The 12,942-nt window shown below is 37.6% G+C and overlaps 2 protein-coding genes across 3 annotated transcripts in view; both read right to left on the minus strand.

The window, feature by feature from the left end:
- Window positions 1–1,997: 1,997 nt before the first annotated feature.
- RPS13 (ribosomal protein S13) lies at window positions 1,998–6,368 on the minus strand. The gene is made up of 6 exons (XM_081314806.1): window positions 6,258–6,368; window positions 5,582–5,630; window positions 4,591–4,669; window positions 3,292–3,461; window positions 2,852–2,952; window positions 1,998–2,275 (listed from the first exon to the last, which is right to left on the minus strand). Exons 1-6 carry the CDS (start codon window positions 6,278–6,280, stop codon window positions 2,242–2,244), a joined length of 456 nt encoding a protein of 151 aa, XP_081170932.1. The 5' UTR covers window positions 6,281–6,368; the 3' UTR covers window positions 1,998–2,241.
- Window positions 6,369–7,971: 1,603 nt separating this feature from the next.
- PIK3C2A (phosphatidylinositol-4-phosphate 3-kinase catalytic subunit type 2 alpha) overlaps window positions 7,972–12,942 on the minus strand; it is a 71,675-nt gene continuing 66,704 nt past the window's right edge. For both annotated transcript variants that reach the window (XM_081315197.1, XM_081315198.1), the window contains exons 33-34: window positions 11,792–11,917; window positions 7,972–10,824 (exon numbers count right to left, since the gene is read on the minus strand). In XM_081315197.1, the coding sequence (XP_081171323.1) occupies window positions 10,642–10,824; window positions 11,792–11,917 (309 nt within the window). In that variant the 3' untranslated portion in view covers window positions 7,972–10,641. The remainder of the gene's footprint in view (window positions 10,825–11,791; window positions 11,918–12,942) is intronic.

Below are 12,942 nucleotides of genomic sequence, written 5' to 3' on the forward strand. Positions count from 1 at the left end.
ACACCCACCCAGCCCCCCAAGGGTAACCACAATGCTGATGTGGCCCTCAATGAAACTGAGTTTGACACCCCTGTTCTAGATCAATCAGCTTTTAAGTTTTATTCCAAATTCTACTGTTCTATGTACATCTGGGAATCCTTAAAGTACAGAAAGTACATTCTCAAAGATGTTACCTAAACATCTGCAAGCAAACAACAAAGTTCAGAGAGCACAAAGAACTCTACAGCCAAAGGAACTATATGAAATCCCCTCTAAGTCTCCCTCCATGGTGATGGCAAGACAAGCAAATGAGCCATGCAGACATTGCTTAACTGTTAAGATTTTGTGCCAAACAATTTACGTGCCATTAAGTCGATGTCAACTGTTAGTGATGATAGATTTCCTCCATGTATATCTGTCCTTAATTTGCTTCTTTCAGGTTAACTTATCCAATTAAAATTCTTTTATTCTGCTGACTACAGGGCTTTTTTCTTAATCCATGTCCAATTCAGCTAAGCTTACTGCAAATGATTTTAACAGTATGGCAAACTATTCTAAAGTGTTTCTAAAAGCACTCGTCGTTTCCCTAACTGTGCAGAGCTGATTATAATATATATACTCAGTCGTATTTATAACTTAATAGAATTGAATATGGTAAAAAGCTTGAGACATTAAATGCTATGAAGCCAAGTCTGTATAACAAATGTGCTTCCTATAAATTATAAACTTTGCATATTGAAGTTCAGATATTTAATGACGGGGAGATACATAAAAGCTTTCAATGACAATCTCTGAATTGCTAAACTTAACGACATTAGGAAAACTCGGAAAATGTCATGACCATATTTGGCTAGAGGGGCAAGTTTAGATACACACAATGACTATGCTCACAAGAATAGTTTCTGGTAATTTATAAAATTTCTTTTGAACACACTCTAAGCAGCATATTTTATTAAGTTAAGCACATGCAAGAGGATTTATTGATCTACCTTAAAACTAAGATCGTTATTTGATCTATGTGCTCGAGAAACAAGAGCGAGCCCTATCTCTGAGAGAAAAATGAAGAACACCTTTTCTCTCCACATCTACACTTGGCAAACACGTGCCGAAGCTCACTTCAGTTATTTATTTTCCACATCTCTATCAATTTTATATAGTTGGAGGAAAAACATTCAGATGACAATACTATGCAATTTTATAAAAGGGCATTATAGTACTGCCCACTGTATCTTCTACAAGAATAGAAAAGACCCTAGCAGTCTCTCTCACACACACACATAGAAAACATCTTATTTTTGTTCCCCTAAATTGAGTTGATGCCTTATTGGATATTGTTGTATCCGATACAACAGCTACCACTGATGTTTCGAGCAGGGGGCAGAGACCTGTGGAATGTTGTTTTAAGGGCTCCAAACAGAAAATAGTTACATTGGCAAAAGATCTGAAAACCTCACATAAAGCATTTCTATCCTTTCCTATATAATTCAATAGCCTGCCTCTGCCTTGCTAGCTGAATTATTCTGTAGGTTCACAACACTAGTATATTTACTCTTAAAAGCAATTAGATTAGTTTTACTAGTAGTTCATCTGAAAGCTAATTGATTGGTAAACATTTCTCTTCTGTTTTCATTAAAAATAAAAGCCAGGGGAGGGGTAAAGATAAGTGGCCCTTATCTCCATTACCATAGCTGTATTCTTAATCAAAGGGAAAATCCACTTTTTCCAAATTGAATGAAAAATGCCTTCATATAATTCTTGTTTTGAAAGAATTAACCTGTAGCCTATAAAAGCCCATTTTCCCTAACTCACAATATGGGTAAAGAAGCATTTTGAGATTGATCCTTCTATAGATATTCATCAAAAACCATTGACTCTAACTGCAAACAAATATCACTGAGAAATATAAGCACTTCTGACTTTAGCCTGAAGCAACTTCAAGCCATCCGTTTTCATTAATGCTGTCTCCCAAAGACGGCACGGTATTTGATAGGAAAAATTTCAACACAACACTCAATGTGTACATGGTTTATAAGAACCTTTAGTAAATTTATATGAAAACAAAAATATTTGCAGGACAACAGCAGCTTTAAAGAACTCAAATTATATTATCAAGTGGGGAAAAAATCCAGTAGCTTTTATTGGTGTAGTATACGTCTTAACTTGTCCTTCCAATTTTAAGTAAGAAAGCAATGACATCGCTCTGAAGTAGGCATAACACCATTACAAGATGGTTTAGATTCCCATGGTCGTAGTAAGAATTTTTTATGCAACCAGAGCAGAAGCCGTGGATGATTCGCTGCAGAAGAGGAGAAGAACAATTTAGCAACTTCATCAACATGACATCTTGTGGCATCAACAAGATTACGCTTAAATTTATCGTCTACAGCAGCTCACTCAGACATCCAAGGAAGGACTAGCCAACACAAAGGAAAATCCTTTCTGGTGGAAACTGCGAATGGTTGGAAAACTGTCATCACAGTGAGCAACCTGGAAGTGGACTTAAATGTAAAAAAAAACCTGAAGCAAAGCTCAGTAGTCATATTAATGGGATTAATACTTATATCATTTCCTCCCATTTGCTATACTTTTCCACAGTACAAATCTGCAGCAACTTCTGAACAGGTGCAAACTGAATGTATCTTAATGCACCCCAAATGTATTCATTACAATCAACAGACTTATATACAGAATAGTTAGGAAGTATTTCAGAAAGGCCACTGCTGCGCTTACATTTCAAACATTGCCTCACTTTATAATAGTATTCCTTACATAAATGCTATTTCTTTCTATAACATTAAGCAGAGGAACAGAAAACTGCTGCCAACGTTTTAACAATATAGCCATATTGTGACTGACAGCAAAATATACTTACTACTTCCAATTAGGTGGGAGTACTCTCTTGGTCTTGTAGTAACGAGCCAGCCTATGAATTCTGCTCTCAATCAAAATAAGTCGGAATTTGGCATCTTTATCCTTCCATCAAAAACAAAACATTTTCAAATACTGTTTTGAAAGGCAGCCTAGGAACAATCTGTTTTGTATTTTCTTTGAATAATAATGCAGTACTCCTAACCAATCATTGTGCTTACTTCCTTTCTCCTAATTCACCAGAGCAGATCTACGGAAAATATAGTATGTTTCAACAGTGCCTATTCCACTAGCACTAGGATCTTAAGATACAATCCAGCATTTAATCTAATTGTATTTAATTTACTGTAAAGGTACTAACTTCTCAAAAGTAAACCACCATTCTAGAATAATTGCAGGTCCCATTTTCAAATTTTGAGGATGGAATATATTCTGCTACTTTACCTTGCGGTTCCTCTCAAGATGCTTGCGGACAGCAACTGCTTTCTTGATTAAGTGGTAAAGATCTTCTGGGAGATCAGGGGCAAGTCCCTTGGATTTAAGAATCCTCAGAATTTTGTTACCAGTCACAAAACGAACTTGGGCAACCCCATGCGAGTCCCTTAGTATTACACCTGAAAACAAAGGAAGCACTTTTGGAAGTACTGTAATTTTAAAGTATCCTAAGTTTAAACGTATTAATTCACTTGGACATCCAAGAAGCATTAGCTACCATAAAGATTTCTGTAGGATCACAAACAATAGCTTGCAACCTGCACTGTAAGGCAGTCCAGTAAAAGCTATAAAAATGTACAATTTTAGCAGCAGCAATTATATTTAAAGGCATTAAATAAACTATCAATTCAATACCTTAAATAAAAGTAGGTTCTAAGATTTCAATTATATTAATCATCAGAACTTTATTGAAGAAAAAATGTCTTATTTAACTGGATAAAATACCAGTTTATACCCCCTGCAACCAATAAAGCATTTGGGATGTGTGTGTTTTGAGTGTATACATATTTTTGTGTGTGTGTGTGTGTGTGTGTGTGTGTGTGTGCGTGCGCGCTACCCATCTTACCATAAGATAACTCTGGGTGGCTTACAGACATAAAAAATATATCTACATTAAAACCTGAATAAATTAAAACCAGAGATTAAAATAAAGGACACGTGGGGAGGGGGGTGAAATGGGAGAAGGTGGGATCTGTTGTTACTCCATCAACCATCTCCACTGTGCTGTTCCCCCATTGGAGCCCCAGGCCAATTAGCATAGCCCGGTCTTGAGGCCTTTACAAAAGGATAAGAGGTTGGGGCCAATCTTACATGGGGTGGAGGGAGATGTTCTAGAGGGCAGGAACAAAGGCAGAGAAGGCCCTCCTCCTGCACACGCATGCTGATGGGACCCACAGCATGCCTCCTCTGCTGGCACGAGTGGGATGGGCCAATCCCAGTGGGATAAGATGGTCTGTTAAGTAATCTGGACCCATGCCATGATTGCACCCAGACTGCACCCGGAAGCAGACCAGCAACCAATACAGCTCACAGTAGTTACAAATACTTAAAACTATGAATAGCCAATAAGCGAACTAGCCAGCCAATAAACCAAGGGAAGTTCATCAAGGTAAACCAAATCAATAAGATGGATTATTTGGCTGCCTGGCTCCCAAATGCCTCTAAATGGCTTATAACTAAGAACCAATATACATGCCCTCATGTACATATTATTAGTTACTATTAGCACAGCATTTTATTTCAACGTACCAATTTGGGAAGGTGTCAAGCCTTTCTTAGCCAACTTGTAGATCTGCTCTTTGACATCATCAGAAGTAAGTTTCAGCCACTAAAAAAGTTCAATTGTGAGCCATTCAAGTTCAGATATATCAGATAGCAACCACCCAACACAGAACATATAATAAATAATTCTGCTATTTCAAATCGCAAAAATAAAAAAGTAAAAGTAAAAAGCTCTTGGTAAAGAGAATTATGTAAGTAGAAAAGCGTTAAAGTGCCAGTTGCTATATCTTCACACACACTTACAGAGGCCAAAAGAAAAATAAAAGTAGGATGCCTTGAAATTACATAGCTTTTGATTTCTTGACACTGTGGTTTTAGAAGTAATAGACTTAACTCTGAAAAAATACAAGTACAATTTCATAACACTTTAATGAAACTGCAATGCTATATAGTCTTCTGGTCAGTTAAATATTATTTTCCCCCAAATTAATGCCTTTGATTATAACTAAACTAAGCAGCATGTATGACACCTATAACATATACCATGAATTAAAACTACAAAAAGAGGTTGTAGCTCAAGTATTTCCATATGCTAGCAAAACTGCTTAGAGTAACAAGTTTTAATTTTCTCATGAGTATAATTGTCTTGGAGCTTGGAACTGCTTGAACATTTTTTTATGTTAACTATTATCCCAACTGTTGAAGTTAGATTTTCAGCAATTATTCAAAATTTAACATGTAACAGATCACTTTGAGATGGTCAATATTTATGTTCTCATTTTAAAGCTTTTTTACTCAGACGTGTGTTTTAAGAAATAGGTAGGACATACATCAAGACGCTTTCCTAATTAACTGCAAGAGGGGCATTTTATTTCTTAACTGTTAAATCAAAATATCATTGTAGGAAATACATTTAAAATAATTTAGCCCGTGGGATGTTTATAAACAATTTGCATCCTTCACTTTGCAAGTTGGATGCTTTTTAATCAAGTCCCAAGCGGGCTGAATAACTACTTACTGTAGGTACGCTTCTCCTGTAAGGCAAGGCCGACTGGGACAGGCCCTTTCTGTTGAAAAGAGAAGTAGTCAGAGAGAGCATATTTTAGAAAATGTGACAAGTACACGGTTCGCCACAGGGTACTACTAACCAGCTTGATACCGTAGTGATCTAGAATCGCCAGCACCTAAGTCATTATTATCAACCCTGTCAGTGAATCCAGAAGCCAAACTTTTAGAATTACAAGGGCTGCGTAGCTTTTGATTTTACCCGAGCGATGCAATAAAAACTTTGCAGCAGAGTACAGGGAATCCGCGAGGCGCCGCCGCCTCCAATTTGCACACTTATTTCTCCAATTTGCACACTTATTTCCCCGTCTCCTACAAGCGGCGCCTCCCGAGACTTTTGTAAGAGATGCCCGGATGTTTCATTGAAAACAAAGCAGGAGCGAGAGGTCGCCAAACTGCGGCGCGACCAACCGCCTCTCCTCTGCGACTCCACTGGATTAACGAGGAAGCCGCCAGTCCTCAACCAAGTCGGCCTCTAAGCAAAGGCCGACCCACCCCTCCAAAACAGAAGCGAAGGAAACGCTCCTGAAATAGATCGCAACACTACGGCCAGAGGAGATCGCGAGACCATTCCCGCCGGTCTTCCTGGGATCTCCTCACGCCGAGGCCCCGCTCTCGGCCAAACTCACCCGGGTGCGTGCATGCGACCCATGATGGCGCCGAAAAGAAAGAAGCGAGAAAGGCAGCCTTGCAAGTCGAGCTTTCTTTCCGCCGGAAATGACGTTGCAGGCAGAACGAAAGGACTTCCGGTTTCACACGCGGCTATTCTTCAGCGTGGTTCTTCCGCCTGCTGGTGAACTACACCTCCCAGCATTCCTTTCTTAGTCTTTCCACTTGAGAGACCAGGGTGGGAGACAGAGAGGGAGGGAGAGAGAGAGAGAGATTGATTGTGTGTGTCTGAAGCGGCAAATGGCAGCGGCAAAATGTTTCCGATCCTGTGATTTGGTTGTAAGAAAAAGCTCCTCGACCGCCGCCTACCATCGCATCGTGGGGCTAATTGCCCGATATTAACCGTAATGTGTATCCTAAGATTGGCTCTTCAGATATCTGTAACCTTAAAAAAGTTCCCAACTTTACAATTTTACCTTGTGCGTAAAGAACAGCAGTTGGCCACTTCCACCCCCAAAATATATCTTCAGGATCAAATCCTTTGGGATCAAATAACATCGCAAGAAGTCCTTTAGGGCAGGGGTCTTCAAACTTGGCCCTTTTATGACTTGTGGACTTCAACTCCCAGAATTCCTCAGCCAGCAAAGCTGGCTGAGGAATTCTGGGAGTTGAAGTCCACAAGTCATAAAAGGGCCAAGTTTGAAGACCCCTGCTTTAGGGTTTCCCCATTGTAAGGTGTACTTTCCTCCGGGAGTCTAGCGAAGGTGTGAAGAACCTTTTAATTGTACATTACTACAATAAATACATCGTTCCCAAAGTTACACTGTATTTTTTTCATTGCTCATTTGTCTTCATTTTGGTGTTTGCGTGTTTAGGAGAAATTGTGTACATTAAGATTATACTAAAGGAAGGTGTAATGGCAAAAAGATTAGGAACCTGTCATCTAGGGCCTAGGAGGGATATATAATGGGCGCTCCACCAAATGGCTGCAATGAGGGGAAAGAACAGCAGTCATGACATTTCAACCCAATGGCAAATCAGTCAGGCTACTTTGTCATCTCTAGCATTGAAGAATGCTCCCTACCATTCTTTAATTGAACTTTCTCTACATAGGCGGGGGGGGGGGGGGGGGAATCAAAAAATGCACTGGACCAATTCTATATTTTTATTTTTTAAAGAAAGTTAAAAGGACCTGCAAGAATTACTGGAAATAAAGATGGTATAGTAGGCTAGCATATTTTCCTTTATCTTTCCATTTAGTGTTTCTTAAGTGAAAATATTAAAGGTAGGAAACCACAATGGACATTTCAGTGATTGGCAGTAATTCTCAAAATGATTTAATCTTGTCCCAAGTACATGAGATTTCACAGAATATATGGTCTACTACTGACTAGTGCTAGGATTAACAGGACTACAGATCACAGATTTAGGTGTAAGAAAAGAACAAAGAGGCAACATATAGTTAATATTTGAAGCAAGTTTCTTAAAAATGCTCAGTGGAATAGACCTGATTGAAACTTTTGCGCTTAGATTTCTTGATCCACACATACAAAGAGGCACAATGTTTTTTATTAAATAGTATTTAATGTAATGTAGGACAGTTATGGAGTCACATTTAACCCAAATATTTTGGGTTTAGGCTGATAGAAATAATGTACATCTTTATTAGCTATCAGTGTAATATAGCTGAAGTATTTGGTTCTTACAGATAAGAAACAATTGAAGCCAAACATCCACATTTACTTATAATGCATTTTATTATTTATAAACCTTTGCCAAATTGTTAATCACAGTACTGAGAATACCACACAGAGATTATTAAATTCCTATAGATTCTGAGAATGGTGTAATTTTTTCCACATATGGAAGCTTTAAATTTTAGCCCACTGATACACAGTGAACAATATTTTGCAGATTCTAGAAATATTTCTTCCATTTAAAAGCTAATTGTATCCTGGAAAAAACAGTCAAATTTAAGGCAAGATACTAACATCTCTGGATCATTTTAAATTTTAAAAATAGAGAAATACCACAGATCTCCCATGCGTTTTATATATATGTATAGGTCATAAAAAGGCAATATAAAAATTTTCAGTGCAAAGTCATAACTAATTATTTAGTACAGAAAATATGGAGGTTCTTTTTCTTAAAAGTAAGATGTTTTCCTCAAAATATTGAAGTAAATGTACAGACACAAACTGACTTCTAGCTGCAGTCCACATTTGATGCATAGGATTTAATTTCATTCACAAAGTATAAAAATGCCATGAGACCACACTTTAAAAACATTCCTTAGTAAAGTGTTACATTTGATTGTGATTATTCCCTTACCCTTTTGTATATCAGCTTAAATATTTGTATTATTTAAAACAAAGTTTGTGTATCACAAAAATATAAATAATTTGAAAGAGATGCAAAATTAATGTTGCTCCTTTACATGTTTAATGGTAACTGAAAAACACTTTTGTAAGAATGTACCTGAAGAGCTTTATTCATTGTGAAGTTATTTTGAGAAATGGTGATGGTGGGCAAAGGCACAGGATGCAATAATGGCAATACTACCGTAATGTGCAGCATATATTCTAACATCCAGACAAGAACTGCAGCTGCAAACCACCGTCATTAAAGGGTTTTTTAAAAAAATATCTAGATTTGTGCTGTGATACACTGTGCTGTAGTTACAGACTGCAAAAAAGCAGTATATATTGCTTTATAGTTAATCTAATGCAATGTTTCACAAAAACAGTAGCCTACTTCCCTGTGTTTATATGACTTGTGGTTTTGTTGATGGAATGGAATACATCTTAAAAAGCATCAAGTGAGCAGGAAATACAATCGAGTTAGTTTACTCTATAGCTTACAACTTACATATTTAACATAACTACTAAACTTCTAAAAATGTTAAGTAGCTTCTATTAATCACAATGCAGTTTTAACACTGAGGAATCCCCAAATTTATTTTACAGTCAATTATGAACATTTCAGCACCTCAGGTTAACAACCATTTGATATCATACTTTCGTTTAATTGCCTGCAATAGATTGTCAGTCTATCGTATTATTCATCATGCCTTTTTTTTGCTTTAAATTCAGCGGTCTGTATCTTTATTCTAAAGTATTTGGGTTTCAACATTAACCATTCTGTGGAATGTTAATTCCTACAAGAGCTTTTTTTTAAAAAAAATATTGGGTTTAGTATATTGCAATTATACCCAGCTTTCTCCAAGTGTTAGAAATTAGCTGGATACAAATTAAAGAAATGAATTTGAAATACAATCTACCATACCTCATGCACAGTATCTTTTATTATCTTTACTAATGGCAAATCAGTTTTAATTGAAATAAAATGCTTTGTGGATTATTCCCTTACTATTCATGAAAAAAATCTAAAAGTTAACTCCAAAAGTCACTGTGTCACTTCACTATATAATAGCTAGTGCAATTTATACTTGGCCTTTTTCTATAGTATGCATATTTTTAATTCATATATAATAGAAATTATGCTTTGTGGGACTTCTACTTTGAAATTCAAAATTACTGTTGAATAGCCCATATATTTACCTAAAGAAAATACATGTGCTTTATAGCAAACCATGGTGGAAAATCAATTGCATCTGCATTCATACAATATTTGTAGTTCAACAACCTGTTGGTAAGGTTTTTTTTAATGAATCTGAACTAAAGTGGACCTAAATTGAAAGGGGAAATGTTAAAGAATTTATATGATGAACCACATAAGCATTTTTAGCAAGTTTAACTTTTAGCATTGGAAAATGTTTTAAATAGTAAAAAAGGTATAAGCAACAAAATAAGGCACCATTATTTATAATTTAATTTCAATTATTGGCACTCATTCTAGTAATGGCCTCTAAGAAGCTTTATGAGTCATAAGGCTAAATGCTACACTGAATTTCTATCCTTCTATTTGGGCCTCCCTTTTAACAGACTGAAAAATAATTTTGTCATGATCATTTTTTAAAAAAATGTGCTACTGTATGTGCTGAAAGCAGAATTATAAAGTGTTCATAATTATAAATTATAAAGAGAATTATACAAGTTTGCAGTATATCAAGGCAAAAAATTCAAATGGGATTGAAATAATTCAGAATAACCCCCTCAGACTGAATTTGAAACATTTCTTCATATTCAGAACTGCATTTATAACAAGTTATTACATTTATACAATTCATATACATTGATGCTTATATTGCAGTAAAAGCACAAAGCAGATGACTTGCCAGAAGTCTTGTGTAAAGTTCTGCAAAGGCTGGTCCAACTACAATCCACCAAATTGCAGTGTTTCAAGCTAAAGTGTATGGATTATCTTCAAGTAGAGAAAAGTGATCATATAGAAATGGAGTTAAGATTATTTAGGTCATATTGTCAGCTCTGTAAGTTGTCAGGTTCACAAATATGGTGCAGCAGCAAGCCTGTACCAGTTCACAGTCTCCTTGCTTAAGTTAAAATCCTTTAAAGAAAGAGTGATCCCACCCAGGAAAAAGTTTTCACGCAGAGATTCAGCACTGAGTACACTTAGCTGAAGTTCCCTTTGCTTGAGTGTTTCTTTGCTATATCCACTGTACACAAGCTATTAAAAAAACAAAAAAACAAATTCAGCAGCAGTGCAAGACAAGACAGTTTACAAAATATCAGTAAAGTTTAGGAAAAGGTTAGGGTTTAGCGACAGCAATCCAAACAGTCCCTGTTGCCATCATTAACCAAATCCCACTAGTAGTTAGCTGAGGAACCACTCCAAGCTATTTCTGGCTTGGTCCCTCCCAACCCTGAGCTTTGGTAAAATGAGGGGCTGCCTCCTCTTGAACTCCCCCAACCCACCTATCTTGTTCTCACATGCCATTACTGTACTGACCAGGGCCTACTTGTGTTCCTTCTTTAAAAAAAGGAAGCCATGTCAAAGAAGGCACTAGCTGCACTGGCATGAGATTTCACGAAAGAAAGTCCTGGTTGGTGCGTGGACAGAAACCCTAGCAAGCACTAGCACAGGGGTAGGCAACCTTGGCTCTTTTATGACTCGTGGACTTCAACTCCCAGAATTCCTGAGCCAGCATGGCTCAGCTTGGAAACCTCTCCCTTTCCCCTCAGCATGGCTGGCTCAGGAATTCTGGGAGTTGAAGTCCACGAGTCATAAAAGAGCCAAGGTTGCCTACCCCTGCACTAGCACAATAAAACCAAGCACCACTAGCACAAAAGAAGGCACACAAGAAGCCCGACTGGTACTGTAGAGGCATGTGGTGTGGTGGGCAGGACTGGGCAGCAGGGGTAGCTGGTGGGAGTGGATAGGCAGGCAGCCAAAAGGCGGTCATAAATATGGATGAGTCCAAGTATGTACTAATTTTGTTCACCTGTGAGGGCGCTGCAATGGCCAGAACTTCAAGGGTCAGTCGTAAGTCCATTCGTTTAGCACCATTGTAATTTTGGTCACTGAATGAATGGATGTTAAGTGAGAACTACCTGTATTCCTATTATTTATCCCTCAACGGATGGTTTCTATATTACACTTTGCTTTGAAAAACTACCCAACTATTTCAACTTACCATTTCATTGAACGTTGGATTTCTAGTTTTCCGTGATATTTTGGTTTTCCGCTTAGAAGTTTTATGCATGTCTGGAAGCAAATACATCTTTACATATGGATTAGGATCTGCACCATCATCAGTAACCTGACAAAAAGAATAATTTAAAAAAAAAACTAAAAAAAAGGACAACCATATTCAAAGAGAGCAGGGGAAGTACTTAATGTCTACATTTAATTACATGTCATCAAGTCTTAGCAATCGCATAGACAAGACTTCTCCAGGATGACTGCAATAATTTACAATCCCTTTTTAAAAAATGGATAAAAGCTCCAAATCACTTAAGACCAAATTTTTACCGGACGTTATAAATGTGGTGATAATTTAATGCTTATGGGCGAATGGTATTTTATAACAGCACTGGATCAGGCTACTTGGGGCACCACCTCTCCCCAAGAGTAATGTATATCTAGATCAAATATTGGGTATCTGAACTAATGCTATCTAGTAGGACTTAGGAAGTACCGTATTTTTCGGACCATAAGACGCACTTTTCCCCTCCCAAAAGTGGGTGGGAAAACGAGGTGCGTCTTATGGTCCGAAGGTAAGCGAAAACACTTGTCTCCCGTTCAGTCAATGCAGTCCATCAGCTCCATTGGAGAGACGTGATTGAATGAAGACATGGAATTCTCCGCCCCACCCCTGTGATTGGTCGGCAGGGGAGGAAATACAGACGTGCCTTCCATGCCTTCTGACTGCCTCCCCCTCCCTGCGCACGCACATTTTCTTTCTTTTACCTCGCTGCTAAAGAAATAGTTTTTGCTAAACTAAACCTCATAGGCGACTTGCCCAAGCAAAGCCGTGAGGAATTGTCCCTGCAGGTTTCTCTGCGAAGTTTATTGGAAGTGATTTTCCATTTGCAAGATAATACTGCTAATGAGGACCCAGATTGTTGGGGGCAATTAAGCTGAGCCCTAATAAGCAGGCATATACATAGAATGAAGGCTACTGCTAAGCTTGTAAGCCGCCCTGAGTCTTCGGAGAAGGGCGGGATATAAATGGAATTAAAATAAAAAAATAAATAAATAAAATTGTTTGAAATTGCTTTGGCATCTTAGAAAACCTATTCAGGGAAAAGAAACTACCGGTACCTACCTTTCTTTTTCTTTCTT

This window comes from Vipera berus, assembly GCF_964194415.1.
Source record: "Vipera berus genome assembly, chromosome: 1".
Taxonomy (NCBI): Eukaryota; Metazoa; Chordata; class Lepidosauria; order Squamata; family Viperidae; genus Vipera; species Vipera berus.

Bases quoted from the DNA above. Each gene is read 5' to 3' on its own strand.
- RPS13 (XM_081314806.1), bottom strand. From the start codon at position 6,280: ATGGGTCGCATGCACGCACCCGG. The intron at 5,631-6,257 runs GTGAGTTTGGCC...TCTTTTCAACAG, and splicing joins GGTCGCATGCACGCACCCGG to AAAGGGCCTGTCCCAGTCGG. The intron at 4,670-5,581 runs GTAAGTAGTTAT...GAACTTTTTTAG, and splicing joins ACAGGAGAAGCGTACCTACA to TGGCTGAAACTTACTTCTGA.